Source organism: Peromyscus leucopus, chromosome 6, assembly GCF_004664715.2.
Source record: "Peromyscus leucopus breed LL Stock chromosome 6, UCI_PerLeu_2.1, whole genome shotgun sequence".
In the NCBI taxonomy this organism is placed as follows: Eukaryota; Metazoa; Chordata; class Mammalia; order Rodentia; family Cricetidae; genus Peromyscus; species Peromyscus leucopus.
Window position 1 is genome coordinate 58,964,444 of NC_051068.1, and position 15,520 is coordinate 58,979,963.

Genomic DNA, 15,520 nt, shown 5'->3' on the forward strand with positions numbered 1-15,520 from the left:
CTCCACACCTATGCCCATGCAGGCAGCACTGGTTAAACTCAGTGGCTCAGAAAACAAACAAACACAAACAAACAAACAAAAACATGGAAGTGAGGGGGAGGGGTACTTGCTGGGAAGAGAGAGATGGGAAGGAGGTAAGAGAAGATGGGTGCGAATATGATTGGAATGCATTACCCACATGTGTGAAATTATTATACACTTCTTTACAATGAGGAAATTATCTAAGCTAGTGGCCTACAGGGACTCAATAGACCTTATAACACTAGCAAGGCAGGGGAGTCTCAGAAGCCCAGACTTGTACTATACTACAACAGGCTCCCTCCCATGAGGACTTGCCTTATAAACAAATGGGTTTTTCCGTGAATCAGTCAATGTGTCAAATCTGGTGTAGAGGTCATTGAGTAGATTGACAATCTTCATGGCTCCTTCTCCAGATGCATGCTTGCTACAGAAAGCATTGAAGCCCACAATGCCACTGAAGAGGATGGTCACATTGTCGTATCTTTTGGCAGGCACGGGGCGCTTGTGTCTCAGCTCATTGGCAACAGACGGAGGGAGGACTGAATACAGCAACCTATGAGGATGAGGGGAAAGCACTGTGAGACATGGTGGAAAGCCTTTACCACCCAGGCTTTGCCTTTATACTGCATCAAGCTATTGTGCTGGATCCTGGTAAGATGCCTTTTAAAACCAGTATCAAACATTAGCTAAATACAAAACAAAGAAACACAGCAACCATTTGTCTGTTGTGATTACATATATCCCTAATCCTGAACCATTTCAAACCAATTCAAAATAAACCTAGGCAGTGGTACCAGGTCCTGGGCTGGTTGCATGAGTTGGCTGTTTGAAACCTGGGACTTATGCAGGGATGCTTGGCTCAATCTGGGAGGAGGGGACTGGACCTGCCTGGACTGAGTCTACCAGGTCCATCTCAGTCCTCAGGGGAGGCTTTGCCCTGGAGGAGGTGGGAATGGGGAGTAGGCTGGGGGGAAGGAGAGGGGGACAGGAAGGAGGAGAACAAGGGAATCTGTGGCTGTTATGTAGAACTGAATGGTATTGTAAAATAAAATAAAATAAAATAAAATAAAATAAAATAAAATAAAATAAAATAAAATAAAATAAAATAAACCAAGCAAATAAATAGATAGGAAAAGCAAAAGATCATCACTCGGACCTCACGGTTTTCATTTGTAGTCCTGGCTTCTCACCCTGTTCTTATGACAGTGACAGGCTTGACATTGTCAGTATGAGAATCTAAAATATTGCACAAATAGTACAATAACAGAAACATGTTCACTTTACAGGAATAAAATTTATCTCAAATATTGCAAGGTCACAGAAGATAAGGTAGAATTGCTTTCTAGTCTTATTTATACTTCACGCTTTCCTGGGAGAAACTGATAAAAGAGATGAAAAGTGGCCCAGATGGGCAGACATTTTATCTCTGTAGGCAATGCTGAGACCACTATCACAGCATTGGGAATGAGCTGAGGGGAGAGTGTGGTCAACACAGCAGGAGGGGAGCTGGTGGATTAGAAGGAAAGCAAAAACCTTTGGGCTCCCAGCCTGAAGAAACAAGAAGAAACCAGGCCTTCTTATCCTTTTCATCCTTTTAGCCAACAGGCAAATTTCAATGAAAAACAGACTGAACCCTCTGTTTTCTTTCTGGTCACAGCAGAATTTCTTCAGTGGTTGCTTTTCGCTTGTAAACAGAAATTATTTGTAAACATTGAAATTAGCTCTTAATGCAGAATGTGAATAGCAGAAGAGCTTAGCTTTAAAGAAAACTAGATGGTTTATAATGAAATTGTCTTAAAATGAAGTTGAAATTGTCTTAAAGTCTCTACTATAAAATCAAATCCCAGTCTATTAATCTAAACACCAGTCATGAAAATTAATGAAGCACAATATCTCTTAATAGTGAAGGTGGTTTTTGAAAATCCATTCAACCTTGGGCAAACTAAAACAAGGAAAACAATGAAAGTGGTCTTTGAAAAATCATTCAACCTTGGGAAAACCAAAACAAAGAAGGGGGCCCTGTGATGGGTCCTTATTTTCTGGTTCAGAAGTCAAGCTCTGGTGACAATATTATCAACTCCAAAGGCTGCACCATAGGTAGCAAGAGAAGTGAACACTCAAGCCAACAATTTAGTGGCAACATGAATCAATAACATTTTTAGTACGGAATGTAGACTGCAAGGATATTTCCATCATTTAAAGTCTGCATCTTTGCATACTAGGTATCTGTTCCTACTGGTGTAGCTTGGACCTGAGATATCCCCTAAAGGCCCATGTGTTGAAGCCTTAGTCCCCAGGCTGTGGTGCCATTGCAGACTGATGGAACCTTTAACAGGCAAGGTCCAGTGGGAGGAATCTATGTCACTTGGGCACACCCTTGACTGACACACAGATCTCACCCTTCCCTTTAGCATCCTGGCCAGCATGACATGAGCAGCCTCCTCTGTCATGCATCCCAGCTATGGTACCTGATCCCATTGTAGCCTAAAGCAACGGGGCCAGCAACAGAGGCTGCAACCTCTGAAGTCACAAACCCAAACTTTCTCGATTTCTTCATGAGTGTATTGTCTCAGCAGTTCTTATAGCAACAGAAAGCTGAGTGACATAACTGTAAGTGTGGATATCAGCATATATGGAACCATAGTATAAAAAAATAATGAGATCTACATCATTTTCTGATATCACAGCCAATGCAGAATATAGTAACTAGAATGGACCAAGCTCTATGACAGTGAATCTGAATCTTTGGTGCACCATGCATATATGTGATATTTTTCATGGGTGAAGTTGCACCATGTACTGATATAACATGTACTCTGAGTTTTTTTTCAAGCAGTGGGAGATGTTGAGATGCCTATCCCCATGTGCTTGATGAAATTTACAGAACATTTAAACTAGGTACCCTTACAACCATGGGGAGGAAGTGAGACGGTCTCAGAGCAAGTAGATATAGACACATCTTTCTGATGAATAATGTAAAGGTGAAAACAGGTATTCAGAAAATCAGAAAAAAGGATAAAGACAGGCATTTACAATGAATCCTCTATTTCATTCATGGTATTACCAATGCTAACTGTTATGTTTACTTGTGTGCCCAGCATCTGGGGACGGGCATCTGACACATGCATCAATGCTAAGGAAGCACAGGATGTGCTGCAGCTGTCAATCTTCTGGTGCTGAAGTGGAGTGAAATAGTTCTGATGGGAAACAAGTCAATTTGGTTCAATTCTCCAAAAATAAAACATCCTATCTGGCAAACAAAAATAAGAAAAAGAACATTCAAGAACTTGAGCAAAACACCCTATGGGCATCAGGAAATCACTAATTTTTGTTATCATGTGGAGAGAGGGTCAAATAGTGTTCAGGGATACAAGAGGTCCCAGACCCTTCCTGTGAGAGTCTGAATTGTAACACTACATCAGTGGTAGCAAATTGTGAATAAAAGCCAGCCCTTTATTCACTCCATTCTTACGTGTCTGTCTTCTTCTTCTCATCCTCCAGGGCTCTCAGTGTGAGCTGCAGCCTATCTGTGAGGATCTCCAGCTCTTGTGTCAGCTTATACTCCTCCCGAAACTGTTCTCCTAAAAGAACCAGGTCTCTAGTGGCATCATGAAGAGGGATGTCACTCAGGTACAGGCCTCTTCTTGTGAGATCATCCAGGTTCATCACACTGTCACACAGAGCAATGGAGCAAAATCAGCACCATGGGTCCACATGATGGGATTGGCCCTCCCCATAGCAAGAGGCATAAGGTAGCTTTCTCCTTCTCCACCTTCACTGTTCAAAAGATCAGCCTGAAGAAACAGGAGGAGGAGCCTACCCAGAAGGGCTTTGTTTTCTGCATATCTAAAACCCCACTAGCAAGTGGCAAACTTGAAGTAGGTGTTTGTCGGGTTATACTTTGGGGAGGTATCTGCATCTGCTTTCACGGAAAGATAACACAGAAAACTGCACCGCAAAAAATCTCCTCTTGTATTTAATACAAGGCTAGTACATTTTATGAGATCATCATGTTTTTCCTTATCCCAGAAGAAAAATCTATCCTCATGCATGAGTCAAGAATAAAGATGTTTCTATTGAGAAACCATCTCATTTGCCTTAGGATTCTAAGACTCTTATAACGAATTGCTTTGCTGCCAGAAACAATGATTGAGTTTGCAAGCTTTAGTAACCCTCCTCAGCAAGCCTTTTAAAGCCTCCCTGCCTTGTGCTTTCATGCCATTCTCTTTTCAGGCTTTCTTCTCTTCCTCAGTCTTATTTCCTTTGGTTGACTTTCCTCATTTTAAAAAATGCATTAGACCTTGCTGAAGTCTATGCATCTTTGTAACTTAAATCTTACCTTTTCATAGTGTTATTATCATAATCTTGACTGAGTCACTGAAATTCTGGTAAGTAAAAAGTTCAGTTGCAAATTACCCATTAGCTAAACATTTAACTATTTATTTTGTTTGAATTAGTTCTTAAAGTATAAAGTTAGTGTTTCTAGATATTTATTTGGGATAGTGATTTTTCTAAAATAACAAATTCTGGGTCATGACTTTATTAAGGAATTTCCGATTAAGAAGAGGTTCCGAAGAAAGTGTGCTCAACAGAAATTTCTAGAAGTCAAAGCAAAGTAAGCGATACCCCAATGCAAACACAGAATAATCAAGGGTGGTGTTGACAAATTAGACAGCTGCTTTGTGTATTTTAAAGCCCTCTTGCAAAAATAAACCCATCTGAAAAGGTGACAGATAACCTGATAAATGACCCAAACACGAGCAAGCAAGGTCTGCCCATGAGGAAAGACAAAATAAGATAATCTTAAAATTGAAATGGATACCCTAATGCCAGGTGTAATACGGCCTCTCAGTCAGGGAGGCTGCAGAGCCTCTTTAGACAGCACCGACTCTTGTCACTCTTCTTAACTGAATACACCTAGTTGCTAAAACCCTGTTGCTGGAAATACCACACACCTTGACTGCAAGGTATAGAGGAATCAAGCTGGAACTGAGCTGGAAGCTTCCTTCCTGCTCGGTAGCTTTCATAGTTCCAGAAGGTGATGAATATTCTGCTGGGGAGAGAAAAGGCATCAATGGTCTTACCCAGCTGAACCCCATATCTACAGGACCAATCTGTGAGGCAAGATTTGCCCACCCAAGAAACAGTTCTGCAACTGTAATGTGAAGAACCAACTGCTCTCTGATTGGATTTGAAGCCCACTCTTCAAGAGTAATATTTTTAACCTGCTCGTGGCTGAGGGGGTCCTAACCCCGAGGGGAGAATGTAATGCTATTGTTTAAATTGTCATGAAGTCAGGCAGACTTCTAAATAAAATATGTATGTTTATACCTATAGACAAATGCCATTCACAGCTTTAATCAGAGACCTTCTTTGTAATGGTGGTGACTGCAGAGACACATAACTACTCAGAGTGCTTCGGAGTGATAGTTGAATATTCGGTTCTAAAGAAAATATATATATATATATATCATTCCTGATAAGGCTTGGGAAACATCTTGGAAGAGAGCAGAATAACTGTAAGATCTGGAAGAATGTAGCCCTGGGAAAGGGCTGTGAAATGTTGTGTTCTTGGCATCGCATAGCCAGTGCAGCCATAACCTCACAGCTGCTGTCCTGCCTGCAGTAGGCTTACAGAAGGGTGAGCCTGGACAGTCAGTCATGGCCTGAGGAGTTCAGGAGCTTTACCTCTCCCTGATGAACGACCCTTGCTACTGATAGATTCTGTGGGGGAGGCAGCCATCTTTTTCATCTGTATACCCACTGAGGACCCTGCCAGGCCCTAGTGAGTAGTCCCAATAGTGAAGAGATCACAATGATCTTCAATAAGCTCAATAAGTCTCAAAAGAACCCAGATCAAAACAAACAATAACAACAAAGTCATGAATGTAAGAATAGAACTTGTAAGGAGAAGAGGGAGGGAAGAGAAGTGGAAGGGAGATTCAAAGAAGAATGATAAGAATCAGAATGAAATGAATAGTAGGCGAAAGATCATTCATACTGAGGTAGAAATCTTAATGAAATTATGAACAGCTTCTTCTTCTGAGCATTCTGCAGGGGTCCACTGGTGTGTCTCTTGTGAGAGTGTTTGCCTGGCATACAAGAATGCCTTGTATTCACTCCTCAGCGTCATTCAAGTGGCTGTGGTGGTGGACACTTGTTAATGTCAGTGTTCAGGAGGTGGGCCAGGGTACCCAATGCTCACTATTATACAAGTCTATATATCTAGTTGGAGGCCAGCCTGAGCTATATGATAACCTGTCTCAAAACTGAAATCCTTATTCCTTTTTCCTATTTTGAATTAATCATTTTAGAATTATTTATAGGCGAAACTTCCATTGAAATAGATTTCATGGTAATTCATAAATGTATCACTTATAGGACTGAGTTCTGTGTATGAAAATTAAAATATATGCTATGTAATTTGTGATTCTCCCTCCAAATAAACCTTTCTGTCCTTGAATAGAAACTCTCCCCTAGAGTGAAGCAGTCATTCTCTGACAGCCAATCAGGAAAATATAGAGCAAGAAGCACTGATGTTAGGTCAGGTGTCACTTGGTTCCTGGATCATGCTAGCTTTAAAGATGTTCTATATTTCACAGGTTCATCTCCTTTGCCCGCATGATAAATAATTCTCAGAAAACAAATCATAAGTACTGTTATACAATATTATATACAAAATATCATCTAATAATAAGCCCCACAATTACCTTTTCCTATTGCTCTATAGATGCATATTGCAAATCCCCCTGTATCTTATAGTAAAGTGCTAAAACTCGTAAAACATCAAGCCATGCTTTGTCTCTTCTGATGTTTAGTATGAATAACAAATTTAACATTAGTTTTAGTTTAATAATCCACTGTGAATACTACAACCCAATGAAAGTAGTTACATATTTTTAATTTTAAGTGGCTTAGACCAAAAAAATAGTCTTTTTTATAATTGTTGCTAATTATAGAAAAGTTCTTTATGTCATCATATTCTATGCTTTCCAGAATTGCTCTCTTACATGATGCTTCTTTTGAAAGTACAAAAATATAGAACCAGCTAACAGCAGATTGCTCATCCCATGACTTAATGTCATAAGAACTTCACAGACAGATTATGATATGACATAAAGAAGATAAGCTTTGAGTCTTTAGAAATGCCCAATGCAATCACTCTTGTTATAAAGAATTACATAACGAGGGTTTGAAAACCCAGTTTATACTTCAGCAGAAATAAGCATTGTGAACTAAAATGCTGTTGGATTAAGAGAGCCTGTTTTGATCCATGTATTCTACATGTATGCATTGAAATAGCATGCCAAATTCTATTCATATGTACAACTAATACATATGGATCAAAAATTTTAATGAAGTTTCATTGGATTTGTTTTTAACTTCTATCAACTACGATTAAGCTAAAAGTTGTTACCTTGGTGAACAGAGGAAGAGGATGCTATCCGCTTCTGGTAAGTAGATCATTTGACCCTTGAGACGTAAGCAGCTAATCTCCGTCCCAGTCAGTTCATCCTCACATTCAAGTTTCTCAACATCCAGCAATCCTTCCTTGAACAGGGAAGACAAAACATTAGCTTTTGCCCTTCCCCTGCCTGACAAGGCATCAGGAAGGAGTGAAAAGATACCCTTCTCACCAACCCTAAGGGAGTGGAAGCTAGCCCATTAGAACCAGAAGGTGATGTCCTGGGTAAGATGGGTAGTGCTTGATGGCCTTCTTTGTACACAGGATGACAATACTGGAGCTGCAGCTCCTGCATTCATTGTAAGTGCCTGTGATTTTCCATATGGTCACACGCATTTGTGAATTGTACCAAAGCTAAGGCAAGCTAACTGTGTTCACATAACAACTGAAAGCAGTCAGCATATAAAGCACATGTGGCCGTGCCTTTGGAACATCATGTGGGGAGTATGAAAGATGTGGATGCTTGGGAAATTGTGTTTGCTACAATTATCCCAGGCACACAAATGAGGAGATCTGGAAACCATCTAAACTACCAACTACATCAGTTTATGGATTCTTAATCCTTTTATTTCCCTACAGAAAAAGAAATGTTAGCAAGAATTATAAACAATTTACAGAAGGATAAATCACTGGCTTGGGTGACATTATCAAAGACTTCTTGTTAGGTCTTCTGATTTTTTTAAAAAAAAAAAAAGCATTGTAAATTCAAGGGAGTAGATGTTGGTTTTATTATGTGAGACTGAAGAGACTTAGATGTTCCCAGCAAGACACTTTCTCAAACTTTTTTTTCCCCTACTGGTTCTGATCAGCTGACAGAGGTCTACGTTCTTCAGCCAAGCATTGCTCTCTTGAGATTTGTGTTCTATGTTCTTCTATCTCCATTGCATAGACTATGCTCACAGATGATTTCCCCTCTCCATTACTTTGATTGATAACATGTCTTGTTTACATTCAGTTGAAGGAGTGTCTGATTACCTTGCTTCTCAGTACAAAGACTGTATTGATATGCGAAAGAATCCCATGGAAACTGATGTCAATATGAGGGCGCACCAGAGAGAACACAGACAGAAGGCTGCAGTTCCTAGGCTGGAGCTAAGAGGCAAAAAAGAAAAAAAAAAGAAAGAAAAGAAAAGAACACTCAGCAACTTAAATTTTACTCTATGATTAGATATTAATCTTGATATTAAGCCAGATCAATTGCATTTATAAGTGAAAAAATCTTAAGTATTATCCGGGAAATTTATCCTGAATATGCAACTGAGTGATTAAGCAAACATCAAATACTGGCAGACAGCAAACCTCATATGGATTTAGGTAACTAATATTCAAATATAAGCTGGTGCAAATAAAATAATAATTTCAGGGGAGAGAAGGAAAGTAATTTTCTAAGCTGTAGCATCATGTGTTAGATGCCTGTGGCTGAAAAATGAAACTAAATATCAAAACACCAGTAAATAGTTGCTTGACATTCATCAAAAGAGAGATAATGATAATAGAAGTAATAACATGCAGCAGCTGCTTATGATGGAGCAAATAACTGGATGAAAAGGACCTGGTGTCTTGTCAGGACAGAAGGAAACAGGAGTAACACACCCGGAGGGAAAGCCCACATGAAACCCTCTTCTGCTTCTGCTTCCAGAGCTACAGCTTTGCACAAGACCCCTGTACTCCAGGCCTGAATTAGAGCCAAGGTACCTCCACACGCACATGCCATGGGCAAATCCTTACATGGACTAGAGAGAAAGGGCAAATATACTGAACCCTCTGTGGTCCTTCAGTGCTCTGCCATTCCACCCATGGTGACTTCCATGCTTTTCATCCTGAGTGTCTGTAAATTCCCTTCCTCCCCTTGTCAACAGCTGACTTTGAAAACTATTTTTGGAAGGCAGACAGGCAGTGAATATTTATTCAATAAACAAAAACATGAGTGAAATCTGACTGCTGTTCCCGAGTCCCCCATTTTCTCCCAAGGCAAATCTGCTGTTCTCATACAACTCCCTCCTCTCCCTGTCAGTGATCAAAGAAGAAACAAGTAAGTCTAGTGGAAATATTTTCAGATGCGCTTAGGTTATAAGTGCGTGGGATATTTCCTGGGGCGTTGTCAAAGAGGAATGAAACCTGTGACAGGGTCAGGCCCCCCGGGGACCCTCGGGGGTGGAGCTGTGCGGTTTACCTGGGGGAGCACTCTGTAGATGGCATTGCCACACTGAGTGACTACCAGGTCCCGGTCAAATATTATGTGGAAAGGAAATGCTTTGCAGAAGGTGTACGGGCTGATGCGTGATTCCTGGGTACCATTTTCTTCAAACCTGTCCAGATCTTCATAAAAATCCTCTTCTTTCGACTCTTTCTCTTCGATTAAAAATTGAGTGTGGTCACATTCTTCATTTCTTTGCTGAATAACCTGGATGTTGATGGGAGAAAACATGGTTAACTGATGGTGTTTTTGTTCAGCTATGAATCTAAGTGACTGTTTCTGAACATTGCGTTTAGAAAATTAGAAAAATTAAAGTATGTGCAAATGCTATACACATGTAAAGCTGAAAAATCTTTCTAGATATTTTCAGATCTGTGCAATGTGAGGGCAGTATTCTTTTGGGACAAGGTCTTACGTATTTTAGACAAGCTTCTACCAGGAAAGTTTCTAGTCAGCTAGGTAGCTGAGAACAACTTTGAACTTCGGAACCTTTTGCCTCTATCACCTAAGTACTGAGATCGTGGGTTTGTGCCACTGGGGTAGTTTATTCCATGCTAGAATCCAGAACCTTGTGAATGGTAGGCGAGCATTCTACCAGCTGAACTACCTCCCATAGTTACTAATACATCGTTTTTAATTATAATTCTGGTAGGATTCCCCATTAGCACACATGGCCTTTTGGGTGGCCTAGGAAGAGAGTACACCCATGGCCTTGTAGGGTAGGCCTCCCAAGCAGGCACATTTGTAGAGCAAATCCATGGCTCCACTGCCCTTGAGGCTGCACGGGACAGGCACACAGAGAACAGCTAACTAGGAGAAGCCACCCAGGTTAGAGACAGAAAAAATGGTGATTTTCCTCATTGCACAGCTTCTCTGTTGGTACCTTGAAATTGCCACTCAAAAATAGCAATGGCTGTCATCATATAGCATCAGGAAAGACCAGAGCTGGCTTGGTTATGTTCACCAGCACAACTTGAGTTAAAAAGAAAGAGAGAGAGAGAGAGAAGAGAGAAAGAGAGAAGAGAGAGAGAGAGAGAGAGAAAGAAAGAAAGAAAGAAAGAAAGAAAGAAAGAAAGAAAGAAAAGAAAAAGAAAGAACATGAACAAACTTTTAGTTGACAAAATAAAATGTTCTAGGTACATTCTGGTAAAGACAAAAGAATTCACATAGAAAAAAGGGATCTGTAAATCAGCTAATTTAATATGTTCTTTACATTTCATTATCCACAATCTGATATCTTGCCGGCTGAAGCTCCGCCAGTCAGCACCCCTCCCCTTCCCCAGCTGGCGTGTATTCACAGAAAGTAACTGAATTTCCTCTTGCCTGAAGCAATGTATAATTAGAAAGAAAATCTGTTGCAAGGGGAAAATTGCCCAGTATAATGCATTCCCAGGCCACATAGAGAAGACTCCTGGGGCTCACACCGTTTCTGCTTATGGGTGTTGCTAGTGCACCCCACGAGCAGCAATCACTGTAGTGCCATTTCGAACGTTCCAGGGTCACTTGTATTCAGGAACGTCTCCGATGGTGGGCATTACCTTCATGTCTATCTCTGTGCCGTGGATCTGTTGAGCGACCGTCTTGATGATGCCAATGACAATGTCCTGAAGCCCCTCTCTTTCCGAGTAGTAGTGCAAAATGAGCCCCTTCCCTTTGTCCGCATCTGTGCACCTGAAGGAGGGTGCGCGCATCCCCGGGTAGATGGTAGCGAGGTGGTCATGCAGGGCATCGAGGTTCTGTAGGGAAGAGGGAAGCACAGTGCCTAGAGACTTCTACGAGGGTTTAGCAATACAAGGAGCAGAAACAAGGTTCAAATCTGGATTTACTGGGCGGGTCACCATGGTAAACATTTACATAGGAGAGCCTTCGTGGCATCCCCGAGATAGCTCCACGTTAACTACCACAGAGAGAATGAAAAGAGAGCAGAACGATTGAGAAGCATGTTTGTGATTATCAATGGTGCGTTTCAAGAAATGATAAATAAGTGCCATTCACCAGAAAAGGAGCACACTTAAAGAAGAAAGCAGGCGTCTGAGGTTGCTCTTCACGTGCATTGTAGTAAGCAGTAAAGAATGTTTAAATCACTCACATCCTTTCTGCTTGCTCTATCATCCCCAACTGAATTTAATAAAAAAAAAAAAAAAAAGCAAAACGTCAAGGATAGTGAAACATAAGCATATTACTTTAATTATTGATATTTTAATTAAAGATGTGTTAATTTAATGTAAAGGGTATATAATTCCTTGTTTATCAGCAATCCCCGACCGAGATGAGAGCCCCATAGCAAGGCACCAGACAAATGACTGTCTCAAACTAAAGTCTTGGAAAATCAAAGTTTTCTATTTTATTGTAGCTCTGTTTTCTATTTTATTTGTATTTATCACTTGGAACATGATAAATTTCTTAGCATCTTCCATTAGTCCCTAAACTTCGAGACTGGTTTATACACAGATTGACACAGGAACTGTGAAAGCCACACTTTTAAGTCAGTCCAACATCATAGCATTTAGTTGACAACATATTTCATGCAGGCTTGTGTGGACTCAGGAGATACACCCAGGCACAGAGGGTCATGAAAGATAACACCTTTTTCCGTCAGTTGGGTAAATCCAGTGTCATTCTGTGTGCCTCAGTCTACAATGAATTCTGTTTTCTTCCCTCTCATTCCCTTGTAAAAATCAAGACAAGCTAGTGTTGAACAAAAATATGGCTTCTTCCTGTTTGCCTCTAGGGGCCGCTGTTGCTGTGCAAAAGTTATGAGGCAGTGTTCTAGCCTGCACAGGGCAGTTCCTGGAACCCACCTGTCCCAGAACTGCTCATTTCTTTCTATTGAGTTGAATGGTACAAGGGGTTCTTCTGCAAAACCCTTAAGACCCCTGCAGATCTTTTTGTCTAAAAACTCGGGAGAGAAAATCTCTTGAGAAGAAAATGTATTGTCAAGAGTTTTACTTTTAATCTCCATTTTCCACAAAGTCTCAACTGAATTTGTGGCTGCATTAAGGACATTTTTGGTACATATTACAGTCCAAGTACTGTGCTGTGCTCCTTAAAATGAAAGAAAACCACTCGAAGTAGGCGGCTTAATAATATTTCATTTTTCTAAACAAAATATTAATATTCCCTAGTCAATATACCCATGTCACCTGCTTACTGTCAATTTCCATTTTGGTTCATGATGTGCCCTTTGTACATTCCTACATGCAGTCAACCCAATCACTCGCAGTGACAAAGGTGCCATTTCTGCTAGTGGCTACCTTGATGTCAAGGCAGGTCTGACCCTGGACTTGATCACCCAGGATGGACGAGTCATTCAAGACAGCACCCTTCCTGTCTTTGGTGCAACCTTTGGAATTTGTGCACAGGTACAGACAGTATTAAAGTTTGAATATTGGTAATATAGCAGCACTCAAATGTTTCCTGAAAGGCAAGCGGGTTACTACAAATGCTGAGTGACAGTGTTTGTGATTCAAGCCTTTTTGTGGTAACCAACCCTCCGGTGATTTAATGTTGTATTGAATTTGCTATTAATTAAAAGGACAAGTAGAGTGCTTTGTTGGAGCACGGAAGATTTACCACTTAATGTAATATTGATTTTCTTTAGATAGTGCCCAGCATAAAATACACTCTTGGGACTTCTTCAGTTACAGCTTTCCTTACTCAATTTCACTCCATCAAAATTCAAGTGATTACCACAGCCTGTCTCTTCTAAGAAATTGGATTGTGATTAGATTTAAATTATTTTCACTGCACTTATACTGCTAAGAGATGTGCAGTATTCATATTTGAACTACAATTGTTACAGTAACCTCGGGAAACCAGAAACAAGGACCCTTCGCATGGACAAGAGAGAAGCTTATCCACACTTGATAGCACTATCTAAACAGACTTGACAATTCATGAACACAGCTATTTTGATACATTTGGGGCAATAAAATGTTCTTCACAAAACTGGACTTGTTTTATTTCTAAGTATAGCCAGGGAGGTAAGTACAGGAAGAGAACAGCTGCATGACTAGTTAGGAGGAGGATGCACATTCGTAAAACAGCCAAAAGTCATGGGAAAATGTAAACACACATACTTCAGTGTGGAGCAACCTCAAGTATGCTTACACTTCTCATTTTCCTTAGAATCATTCAAAAGGGTGATGTTTTTGCCCCAATACCTAAAATTCAGTCTGAGGTTTCAATTCAATTTCTTTTGTTTGTTTGTTTTGGTTTCTCCAGACAGGGTTTCTCTGTGTAGTTTTGGTGCCTGTCCTGGATCTCGCTCTGTAGACCAGACTGGCCTCCAACTCACAGAGATCTGCCTGCCTCTGCCTCCTGAGTGCTGGGATTAAAGGCGTGTGCCACCACAGTCCAGCTTAATTCAATTTCTAATTGTGCTGATATCTTGTGCCCCCCCCCACACACACACAAAGAGAATGAATGTATGTTTTCTATGCAAGGATTCTGAAACTGTCAGTCCAGTTGACTGGTCTGGTGTTTGTGCTTTCAAGAGGAAGGAAAATGTGTTTTGTTACCCTGGGCCAGTACTGCAGCTCCAGGTGGGGTGTGCTCAGTACATGTAGGAAACAACTGTTCCCTGAGAAACACTTTTAAGTTTCATACTTTTTAAGATTTTGGACTATTTCAAAATAATGCATCTTTTCTTCTTGAAATGTACCAGGTATATATAACAAAAATAAGCTTATACATAATGACAGAGACAAAATATGAAGAAATTCAAGACCTCCTTTCTCTGCTCGTACTGCAGCTAATCAAAATGTGTGCATTGGTCAAAGAAATGTAGAGATAAAGACTTTGCCTGGAACATTTTAGGAAACTGATTCTGTTTGTGTTTTCAGTCTTCATAATCCTTAACCCTGAAGTTGTATTGATGATCCATTGAGGGTCAGCACTGAAAAAAACCTTCATGATGTTTTAAAAGGCTTCCTGGCCACCCAGCACTTTCTCCCTTTCCATTTGCTCACACCTCGGAGAGGCAGGGTCAACATCAACCATGGTCAATACAGACTGCAGATCCTGAAAAACCGCTTTCTGAGGTTAATGAGAAATAAGCCATTTTGGAAGTTGGAGAAGAAAGATTTAACCCAGCATCACTGAAATAAATGGTGAGCCTACCCCTAAGTTGGTGGGAAACAGGAAAGTGATGGGAAACACGGAGTTACCCACTTTCCATTTGGGAGCTACTCCTTCAAAAAAAAAAAAAAAAAAAACCCGAAAAGAATTAGTATTTTTAAAAGAAAAGCATGGAGTAGGCTGCAGAAATGGTTCAGTTTTTAAGAACACTTGCTTCATTTGCTCAGGAACCAGGTTCAGTTCCCAGCACCCACACAGCAGCTCACATCTGACTGTAACTCTCCTTAAAGGGGATCTAATGTCTTCCTCTGGCCTTCCCTAATACTAAGTATCAATCCGGTGCACAGACATACATGCAGAAACTCACCCTTACACATAAAGATAAAAAGAAATAAATCATAGAATAGAAAAAAGAAAAAAAAATGGAAAGTTCTATTTGAAAGGAAAATGTATCCAAGCCATTAAAATTATTTAAATAGAAATTGGTGAAAATTGTATGTATTTACCACAGCATTTTCTTAAAAGAAATATCTTAGTTAAGGATAAAAAAATAAATAAAATATACTTTTGTGACTATTACACATATTCCTGTGCTTTAAAACTCATGTTAAAAACAGAATTCTGTCAGATAATACCAAATTTAACAACTGATCTATATTTAGTGAAAGTATGTAAGCAGTTATTCAAGAAGAATCTTCCAATTTTTAACATTTTTATCTCCCTTCACTTTTGTTTTGTTTTTCTGTTTTAAATAAATG

At 40.1% G+C, this 15,520-nt stretch overlaps 1 protein-coding gene across 1 annotated transcript in view; it reads right to left on the minus strand.

Moving 5' to 3' along the window:
* Gucy1b1 (guanylate cyclase 1 soluble subunit beta 1) overlaps window positions 1-15,520 on the minus strand; it is a 46,067-nt gene that overhangs the window by 5,301 nt on the left and 25,246 nt on the right. The window contains exons 5-10 of the mRNA XM_028880132.2: window positions 11,222-11,419; window positions 9,660-9,890; window positions 8,462-8,578; window positions 7,439-7,572; window positions 3,494-3,691; window positions 337-574 (exon numbers count right to left, since the gene is read on the minus strand). Coding sequence (XP_028735965.1) covers window positions 337-574; window positions 3,494-3,691; window positions 7,439-7,572; window positions 8,462-8,578; window positions 9,660-9,890; window positions 11,222-11,419 — 1,116 coding nt within the window. The remainder of the gene's footprint in view (window positions 1-336; window positions 575-3,493; window positions 3,692-7,438; window positions 7,573-8,461; window positions 8,579-9,659; window positions 9,891-11,221; window positions 11,420-15,520) is intronic.